At 40.8% G+C, this 11082-nt stretch overlaps 1 protein-coding gene across 1 annotated transcript; it reads left to right on the forward strand.

The window, feature by feature from the left end:
- Positions 1 to 2381: 2381 nt before the first annotated feature.
- Positions 2382 to 11082, forward strand: camk1gb (calcium/calmodulin-dependent protein kinase IGb). Its single transcript, XM_034536509.1, has 12 exons — positions 2382 to 2505; positions 4203 to 4314; positions 7140 to 7265; positions 7411 to 7485; positions 7566 to 7704; positions 8528 to 8651; positions 8885 to 8960; positions 9331 to 9443; positions 9630 to 9708; positions 10140 to 10227; positions 10578 to 10912; positions 11005 to 11082. The coding sequence occupies exons 1-12, from the start codon at positions 2382 to 2384 to the stop codon at positions 11060 to 11062; spliced, it is 1449 nt and encodes a 482-aa protein (XP_034392400.1). The 3' UTR covers positions 11063 to 11082.

The raw sequence follows: 11082 nt of genomic DNA on the forward strand, positions 1-11082 counted from the left end.
CTGGGGGTGTAACAGTATAGAATTTTACATATTTTGTATTTAATATATTGGAATAGTTTTGATAATCTGTTCTGCAAACTCAGGGCGTTCCTTGAGCAGCTCTTTCCTGTGACCCAGCCACTCTCTTTACAGATGACGCTGTCCTTCCTGAATGGGAAGCACTTGACCTCATAGTTCTAAAACCAACACCATAAATGGAGGATGATCATGACAACCTCTTGGCCCAGTATCCATGGCAACACAATGAGCCGGTCCAGCAAATTGATATTCCGTCTCTCTATTTACAGCACGTGCCTAAGTGAGGTAGGCTGCATTTCAAGCTTTAAAACTGAACCTGGCAGATATCACATGGACAAACATTTCTAACAGCACAAACGTTTTTTCATTGTCTTAAAAACAGGCCTGCATTGACATAGCTGTCCTTTGTGATTGGAAATATTGTGCATAATTATTATAATATAACTGTCTTTGGTCACTGCATACTGTATGGTGAAATGAACACCCGATGCAGATGAATACATACGCATGTTAAAGGTTCTATGATTGCTTATTGCTGAGTAAAAAAACGAAATTTATTAATGCATACAACATTTATAATGGAATTATTACCAAATAGAAAGGATAAACACTTGATATTGTATTATCTAATGATTGATACAAATCACTAGTTAATTATCTATTACAATATACATATTACATTTGAATTGAATTGGAAGTTTTTTACAACATTGACTCAAAATATCTGATGACTAATTAAATATATACAATACAAAATATGTGTTTGAAGAAGTATTTAGCCACTTTAAGGACACACCTAAACCATCGGGACTTCTTTTAAATTCAAAAACAGTATTTAGCTATACAAGCAAATTCAAGAATGTTGTCTTTAAACCTCATTGAACCTTTATCAATATAAATAAAAGGACTACAGACCTCAAGAATAAACACTATGAAACAACTAAAGCAAAATCATATCAAAACGTAATTATTGTCATCTGAGGAAAAAAAAACATTATTACTGTTTTCGTAAGAACGAAAATAGACATGAGGACATCTGGGTCTGCTGCATCTGTGTAATTATTGTCATCTGAGGAAAAAAACCCATTATTACTGTTTTCGTAACAATGAAAATAGACATGAGGACTTCTGGGTCTGCTGCATCTGTGCTGGCTCAGATTTGCTCTGGTCCAGGCCCTAGATATGCTGATAGGCTTATAGGCTACTGGGGGACGTTTTAGGATACACTGAGCTCCTCTCTCCTCTTCTCTCTCTCCTTCTGGACAAATTCACGTCTCTTCATTGCACATTACTATCTCTATTTTCTTCCTTGGAGTCTTTGTGCCTTCTCGCCTCACAGGGTCCATTTGACCTGGCTGTGTCTGGAGCCGGTCCTGGTTCCTGCCCCCTGACTCCTTACCCCTGCTTCCTGCATCCTGCCCCTGGCATGGCCTTCTTCCTCGTTGGCCCTGCCTCCTTCCTTGTGCCTCCTGCTTCAATGTCCTGGCCTCATTGGCCCTGCCTCCTTCGCCTCCCGCCTAATGGACCAGCCTCCTTCCTTCGCGATGCCTCCTCCCTCATGGGCCGACCTCCAGCCTCCTGCCCTGCCTCCGTGGCCTTACCCCCTGCCATGGCCCTGCTGATGCCCCTCCTCTCTTCCTCCTTCTGTTTACATGTATTGTGGAAATCTGGATCTTGGTCCATGCCTACTACTCATTATTCATAATTTCTGTCATATTCATTGCATGTGTTGTAACTCTGTAACGTTGTTCATTCTGTACACATGACATCTATTGCTTCTGTCCATCCGGGGAGAGGGATCCTCCTATGTGGCTCTCCTGAAGGTTTCTTCCCTTTTTTCCCTGTGAAAGGTTTTTTTCTTTTTTTCCTGATCTGATGGGACAGGGATGTTGTATGTGTACAGATTGTAAAGCCCTCTGAGGCTAATTTGTAATTTGTGATTTTGGGCTATACAAAATAAACTGAATTTAATTTAATTTAATTCTGACTGGGCGGTGGCCTCCCTTTTTATCCTTTGATATAAGTACAATTATGACTAAACACATTGATCAACTGTATTAATTAAGCAATTCGCTTCCATATAACACTTGTGTAAAGTATATACAATATAAAATATAACATTAAAAAATATATATAATAATCGCTACCGGTCACGCATTTCAAAATGTTAGTCCACCATCAGTGCTGAGAGGCCTGCCAAACTGCGCAGGCGCGTGCACATGTTGCTGTTTTGAATGAATCTGTGGAAACTTGTCGCTGCGTGGAAAGATGACTGCAGCAGCAGCAGCAGCAGCAGCAGCCTGACCTGCAGTCTCAATGAGCGCCTGTGACACGGCCAGCAGCCCCTCCCCTCGGCTCTCCTCATGGATGTAATCTCCGACTTGACAACAGGTGCTTGTTCAGTCCCAGACAAAGTAAACTGTCCAGACCTCGGCGAGCATTTGGCAGGAGAGTCAGAGCGCAGCTCCAAACGCGCCCAGTCTCCAGGTAAGTCTTTTTTCCTCTATGAAGTGAACCAAACGACTGTCGTTGTCTTTATGCAACTGTAGTTGTTCCGCCCAAAAGGGCCAGTGCTGCCTACTTTGTATTCTGTGCGTAATTTGGCTGAGTTTGGCTTTTTCTTTTTTTCTTTTTTTTTGCGTTCACATTCAGCACCATGAGTCCAAACTTGCTTGTATTAATTACACTGTTGCTCTGCAATCAGAACTGCGTGCCGCAAGCTTGAGCCGAATATCTGATCCGTCGCTGTTTTGCCGCAGAGTGATCTCTCTCTCTCTCTCTCTCTCTCTCTCTCTCTCTCTCTCTCTCTCTCTCTCTCTCTCTCTCTCTCTCTCTCTCTCTCTCTCTCTCTCTGCGCGACGCCGCAGACAACTTGAGAGGAGAGTGAGGGCTGCAGAGCACCATCCGCCGTCCGTTACTATCAGATCATCTGTAGAATAAAGATCATATGTGGAACGATTTGTGCACAAAAACAACAGCATTAGTAACCGCATTGCATTGTGGATCCATGCTGCAGGGTTTGATTGTGCACACCAGTTGTGCATCCCTGCGTGTTGTTTCGAACCCATTCTCCAGCCTTCAGTGGGTTTCTCTTCATGAGAGTTCATGCAGTCTGCTGCTTCTACATGAGAATCACGGGGGGAGCTTTAGTTGTGTGCGTGAATAGGCCTTTCGGATATATTAGTAAAAATGAAAGATGATTTATTCAAAGACTTGGATATCAGATCACCCCCTCTCAACTGTTGCGCATATATTCTTATACATGCATTATTCCAATTACAATACTTTTAACTTAACGTTGTCCACATGTTCTCTGCACTACTTTTATATCTCACTTTTACCGTGTGTATTTATGTATTAGTACTTTTACTTAAATTGGCATATTTGCTCCACCGCTGTAGTTAAATATATTTATTGTGCACTTAAAGTTAAGTTCTTAGAGGCTATACTTTGTTATTTATACCTGTGACAAGGTCAGCTCTCCAGATCAAGAGTTACTTATCCCTTGTATAAGAGAAAAGAGGGCAGGAAACCAAACTGGGTAACCTGCTCATGTATTGTGCTCTTAATCCTTCTACCTTCAGTTTAATTGGACAAGTCATTCTTCCTAATCCTAAGAAATGTTCATTATCTAACCAAAGACAAGCATTTTGCTCAACATGAGAAATTAATGTCACTGTACGATTATCAGAGTTGTGTTGGAGCATATTTTTAAATAATTTACCAACAGATTTTGATTATTATTTTACTCTGAAGTACACATTTTTGACAGTGAAATCTTCACATTTCCACTTTGTTTGACATCAGACAGATTATTGATTCGTACACTTTATTATCCTACAGTATCATTTGACGCTGGTACCGTGTGGGCTAAGCACTGCTTCCTTCATACCTTCCTGTGTGCTAGTTACAGCACGGATTAGTTGCTTTAACCTTTCTTCAGCCAGACGGACACATGTCCGTCTCACTTGCTCGTCCTCCTGCAGACAGTCTGAGCAGCGCAGCAGACAACCTTCACAACTGCTTTATCATAATCCCAAAGGACTTTCTGTTTATGATTATGACCATGGCGAGGTCTGGACAATAAGCCAGGATTATTAAACATACTCAAAGGAAAGGAAACGGGAGCATTGTGGAACTTCAGTGTTGACATCTTATGCTTTGCTCCTCCCTAATTCTGAAAGAAACCGCTGTTGAAGCTTCTGCAGAAATGGGTCGTCAAGAGGCGGAACACATCTGGAAGAAGGTCACCGGAAACATCGAGGAGGTCTTTGACTTCATGGATGAGTTGGGATCGTAAGTACATTTTACTCAATGTAAGATAGCTTTGTTTATTTAAGTATTGGTTTATTCAAGAAATCTTAATATTTACTGAGCTAACTTTAATTTCCTGTTCAGTTTTTCTATATATGTGGAATGTCTTCCTGTGTTTCTTAAACCCTCTGGGAATATTTACCACTGGATGTCTAGTTCAGTGATGTTGAGGCACGACAGTAAAACTTGTGCCTTGCACATGGCGTGATAATTCACTCTGCACATGCTGTTTAAGTTGGAGGACAGATTACTGGTTTGATTGGATTGACATGGGGAGGCCGACTTTACTGAGGTCTTAGACAACAACACGCTCTGGCTGTTGGAAAGGGTCAGTCAATCAGGCTTAACGGGCGGTGTTCACCAAAAAAGCACAAAATTAACTAATATTTGTTTCACCGTAAATCATTTTCTTAATAATCACATTGAATTGCGACGCTCTCACAAAAAATAAATATATATATATTTAAAAAATGGTTAGAAAACAAGTAGAGCTGCATTGTTTCAGTGATTATTTGATTAGTATATTTCAGAAAAATAATCAACACATATTGATAACTTGATAATAATTTTTAAAGCAAACATGTAAAATATTCCCCAAACTCTACTGGTTCTCTTTGTCTACTTTGTTAATAAACTTAAACTGTGTTGGTCCTACAAAACAAAACATATGATAACATCACGTTTGGCTTTAGAAAAAATGCAATGGACATTTTTCACTCTTTTCTGACATGTTAAAAACAATCGATGAGTCAAGAAAAAAATGGACTGATTATTAAAAAATGAAATGAATCATTCGTTGCAGCCCTCAAAGAAATTAAAGTGACGTTTATCAGTTCACATGGAGTCATTTTTAATAACACCCAATGAAGATAATGTTTTGCTGCATGTCGCTATGCACTCTGCACATACTCATGCTAACAGTTACTTGTGCCGACCTAATTCCTGTGAAGTCAATGCTGATGATCCTTCAGGTACTCTGGAGCATTCAGCCAGTGGATGGAGAACAGGAGATCAGAGGCCCACAGTAAATAAAGGTGCTGATGCGAATGCTGCCGACATGTTTCGGGAAAACAAAGCGGATCTGTGCTGAGGGCCGAGGAGGCTGCTGAGAGGTTTTCAGCGGTGATTGGACAGCGAAGGAGGCGAGGCCCTCCTGAGTACACTACATGATATAATACGTGGCCCAATTAGTTTGCAGCAATTACTTCCATTTCCCAAAACAATTCTGTGAGTGTTGTGGAAAAGTGGTGGGGTGAAGTGTCGACTTATTTTTGATTGGTTTATTTCCCCTCATCTTAAGTATTAAAAAACAATCAATTTCAAGGGGAAATTATGGTTTAGTTTGCAATTAGATTAAAGACAAGGAACCAAAAGAGAGTCTCGAAAGCACGTTGAAGGACCAACTGAGCCCCTGAATGACTTTGATGGACTGCTTTCAATCCTGTTGAAGGTGTCAACAGACCGAACCCTCGCAGCTGTTATGCTCATTCTCAGGTAGACGTTTTTTTTCCATCACAATAAAAGTAAGAGAATCCAGAAGGGACAGGATATGACCAAATACAACCTTTCCCAAGGGACCTCTGTCATTAGCGTAAACAAACATCCAAATGGTTTCCTGGCAATCAGCACACAGCCACTTCAAGGGTAAATGCAACTCTCAAAAAGCACAGAGCAATTTCATTCCCATCAACATTTTTGACTTTTAAGCTCCCAGATTTACACACTCAAGTGTGTCCGCCAGTGATTTCTGATTGCCCTTTTGTCTTTTTGTGACGGGTTGCTGTCCGGCTTTTGTGTTCGGGGCTTGATTGACGAATTTGTCTTGAGAGTAACAATAATCGTCAAGGAGATTGGAGGAATCGAATGAGCTGTGGTATAACCAAGGAGAAATCAGTTGAGCAATGGGATGTGAAGTGCTCTGGTGACCAATCTGCAGTTTGTGTGAGTGTGTGTTGTGTGTGCGCGTGTGCATGTGTGTGTGTTATCTGTAGTTATATAAGCCGGTGCTCACAGACAGTTATTTGAGCAGACGGACGCGCAATTGACTTGTAATTCAATATGATTTCAACCCTGCTTCTTCTACCAAGAATAAATGTCCCGATTGATGATTTTACACTCGGTGTCGAGTCAAAATTTTCCGAACAACATCTGTCTGTGACCTGGCCTGTTGTTCAGGATCCCTGCCGCACGTCGAGAGCTCTCTGCCAATTCCTGTTACATCAGGGATAAAGCACCTAATCCACCCGGTAGAACAACTATTCCCAGACATGTTAAGCCACAGAGATCTTCAGGCCTTCATTGAACCCCTTGATATTGCCAATTCTGCCGTGTGTTATATTTTAATTCTGAGGCGCTCCAAGAAATTGAGTTTTTGCCCACTTGCATTATCTCTGGATGACGCAAGTGGGCAAAGAGAAAAAAACATGATACAATTCTAGAAACAAATAAGGGGACGTTTTTAACACTTTAAGAGGGGATTAAATGTTGCTTTGTTCTATTCGAAGGTAACAAAATCACCAGCACTTTAGTAGCTCCTAACCTTTTTACGGCGGAAATAGGCCCACACTATTTTTGTTATAGTGTGAATTAATTTTTGAAGAACAGGAGCAAGCAACAATATTCCTGATTGGCTGGAAAGTAGACCCACCAAGAAGCCCTGCGCTTTTCTGTTCAGGTGCCCATTCTAATAAGAGGGAAGACTCATTTCTTAGAGCGGGGCTCGCTATATCTTTCTGTGATGTTTCAAAGCAATCAACAACTGCACCATTAATAACTAATTTTCAACGTGTTTGTGTGTTAATGAACAGGGGGGCGTTCTCAGAGGTGTTCATGGTGAAGGAGAAGAAGACAGAAAAGTTGTTTGCCATGAAATGTGTGAAAAAGAAACAGAAAAGAGACCTCAATCTGGAGAATGAGATCACCGTGCTGAGAAGGTAATTAATGTGTGCATTTTAATGAGCCTTTGACTTTCATTTCATATTCTCTAAGTAGTGAGTGGATGGTTGTTTATGTTGCAAATGTTTTCAATTCCGTTGTGGGATTATGACAGCGATGCCATAATGTTGTTTCCCTCAACAGAATCAAACACGACAATGTTGTGGGGATGGAGGATTTATATGAAAGTCAGACCCATTTCTATCTCATCATGCAGCTGTGAGTTTTTACATTGTTATATGATTATTAAAATGAGCTGGTGAGCTAAATAAACTGGGATTTGTTGATGTTTGTCCCAGTGTTTCCGGCGGGGAGCTCTTTGACCGTATACTGGACCGGGGGGTGTACTCAGAAAAGGATGCCAGCAGCGTGATCCAGCAGGTGCTGCAGGCCGTCAGCTATCTGCACGAGAACGGCATCGTGCACCGCGACCTCAAGGTAGGACTCATATAATAAGTCATACGATCAAGTAATACGTTGTAATACGTTGGCATTGGCTGGAGCTGGAGTACAAGTATTTTTACACAAATGCACTTTTGGGATAAAGACACATTACAGGACCTTGTATTGAATTGTTGAATAGTTTAACATGTATTACTTAAATACTTAGCAAATACTTAATAAAAGAAATGCAGCCTCAGAGTTTAGATTTTCTAGGCCTACTGGTTTACATGAGCACTAACTTGACCACTTACCAACCATCACTCATCTATACCTTATTATCCTTTACACTGCTACTATTAAAACACTTGAAGAAATGATATCTTCATACTACATATGGCAGTTCTTCAGAATGATAACTTCTACTTCAATGCTTGAAAGGTCTATAAAAACACAAGTCTACAGAGAGCTGAAGGAATGAGTCTTCCAGGGTTGGCCTACAAAAGTTTGTCATCCCTGCAGCACTCAGAGGTTTGATATAGCAGCGAACAATAATCTGCTATGTAACCTTTAAATACATCATTTTACAGTGTTATTTGCTGGATTATTTCTTCATCTGTAGTTTTATGTTTACCGTACAGACAACAGAATGGTTTTGTTCATCTCATCTAACTCTCTGTAAGAAAGCTAAGAAGCGTATTTCCCAAAATGCAAGGCTGCATGACTTTTAGTGGTACAGCTCCAGTCGCACCAGTGGTTCTTTTATAGAAAGTGATACTCAAGAACGTGTTCCACCACAGGCGGAGTAACACGTTAAGATGTTCTTCCTTGAGGACAGCAATGTGTGAACAGCTGTCCTGTCTGTGTTGTCACCGTGCAGCCGGAGAACATCCTGTACTACAGCCAGGAAGAGAACTCCAAAATAATGATCAGTGATTTTGGACTTTCCAAGATGGTTGACAATGACATCATGTCGACAGCCTGTGGAACCCCAGGATACGTAGGTAAGGAGACATGTTAATGAATGATGTATGTTCACTAACTAAATGTGTGTGTGTGTGTGTGTGTGTGTGTGTGTGTGTGTGTGTGTGTGTGTGTCTGTGTGTGTGTGTGTGTGTGTGAAAGGGGGTCACATTAAGATGGCACTACAGCATTACGATATGTAATATGTATTTCTGTGTTTCTCTGCATACAGGTCTAATTAATAAAGACCTGACTTTTTTTCAAATTTGTTTAGCTCCTGAAGTTTTGGCACAGAAGCCCTACAGCAAGGCAGTGGACTGTTGGTCTATTGGAGTTATCACCTACATTTTGTAAGTAAAAAAGTTGTGATGAATGGCTGCACACATCAGTAGTCAGAGAGAGAGAGAGAGAGAGAGAGAGAGGAAAGCAAAAAAATAGACTACCAAGATTGCAAATCAGCTCATGGTCTTAAGCAGATTTTCAGATTAAAAGCCACTTTTGGTCATGTGTGTGTTGACACATATACCTAAATACTGAATAATGATGCAGTGATTGAGCCATAGCACCACCTACTGAGCATCTACTACTGTATATATATATATATATATATATATATATATATATATATATATATATATATATATATATATATATACACACGTGTGGAACATTTCTTCAGCGCTCCCCTTTTTTCAAGATTAATAAATGCTTTTGTTTCAGACTCTGTGGATATCCGCCTTTCTATGAAGAAAGTGAGACAAGACTGTTCTCCAAGATCATGAAGGCGCAGTATGAGTTTGACTCGCCTTTCTGGGATGACATATCTGATTCTGGTAATTTCAACATAAGACATCATGTAAAGAGTTGCTGCAACAGCTTTTTTCCTCCATAAAGCCCCAGCCCTAACGTGTCGTGTGTGTGTGTATGTGTGTGTGTGTGTGTGTGTGTGTGTGTGTGTGTGTGTGTGTGTGTGTGTGTGTGTGTGTGTGTGTGTGTGTGTGTCACATTTTAAACTGCAGCTAAAGATTTCATCCGTAACATGATGCAGAAAAATCCCAGCATGCGCTACTCCACTGACCTTGCCCTCAGACATCCCTGGTGAGTGTCAATTTTCAATTTGGAAAGGTTTTGATACAAATATTGATTATAATGCATTAAATTAAACGAATACAGTGGAAAGTTGTCTCATTTTTTAAAACATGAATTTTCTTTTCACAGTAAAATGTCCATAGTTGCAATGTTTTATTATTATTATATGTCTTGAAAGTTATATAAATCTAATAGATTTCATTGTTATCGCTTCTTCTTTTTACTGTGCAGCACTAATCCCAAAAAGCAGTTATATCTCTCCGAGGCTAAAAGAGGTTGAAAGAAAATTCATTATAATCCTTAGATTTATAACATTTTAGTGACACACCACATTAATGAAGGCGGTATGACATACAGGAGTATCTCGACACAGATGGGTTTAGGATTATTGCTTATTTTGAAATATATTAAAGCGCTCCGTTACGTCATCTGTTTTCCAGGATTATCGGAAAGACGGCCCGGAGTCAGGACATCTACTATTCCGTCAGCGTTCAGATCCAAAAGAACTTTGCCAAGTCCAAGTGGAAGGTTAGTCCTTGCCGATTTCTTGGCTTTTGATGAGATAAACTCATTTTAGAACCTGTAGTTTATAGTAATTATTAATCAGGTGGCTCCCTAAATCCTCATTTGATATAATGTTGTTCTGTAATCAAGGCCACCGATGGCTGATGGGGGGCTTCTACTGTCAGAAGAACCAAAGTGCACATGATTGTTCAGTAAAATGACTCTTCAACAATCTATTGTGTGCTCAGATTTGTTGTACCAGAAGCAGAGTACCTGTCCTCATCTTCTACGCATCATCATTGATAAGCAGCTAAAGTGAAGCTCTGTCTATATGGCTCTCAGATCTCTTTTTCTACCTTCTGTTCACTTCTCAGCAAGCCTATAACGCAACCGTAGCCATCAACCACATGAAGAAGCTGCATCTGGCCCACGCGGAGCGGGACCTGAGGAAGACCAGTATCCCGGACATCAAGGTGATCGACGTGTCTTCCCCGAAGAAAACCAACAAACGTCTTGATCCAGACAAATTTGACCCGAAAGTGAAAGTAAGCGGGACAATTCACATGTCGCTGCCCACGAGCCCCATTGACACAAAGAGCCATTATCACACACTGAAGGCCACTCAGAGTCAGTGTGTCTCGCATCACGCTCCCACCATGGCCGAGCAGGGCAAGAACGTCTACCACTCGGAGCCCGCCAACCTCAACGGGTGTGTGACAGTTTCATCTTGTGTCGTGCACTTTGTATTTCTGATATCACAGCGGGACTGCCGCATGATGAACATTTCACTTCTGTTTTCAGGTATGGTAAGAATCGTAACGGCAAGACTCTACAGACTGGAGTCTGCTCCGTCATGTGAAGGCTGCATGAGGTTTACAT

The sequence above is a fragment of the Cyclopterus lumpus genome, chromosome 7, assembly GCF_009769545.1.
Source record: "Cyclopterus lumpus isolate fCycLum1 chromosome 7, fCycLum1.pri, whole genome shotgun sequence".
In the NCBI taxonomy this organism is placed as follows: domain Eukaryota; kingdom Metazoa; phylum Chordata; class Actinopteri; order Perciformes; family Cyclopteridae; genus Cyclopterus; species Cyclopterus lumpus.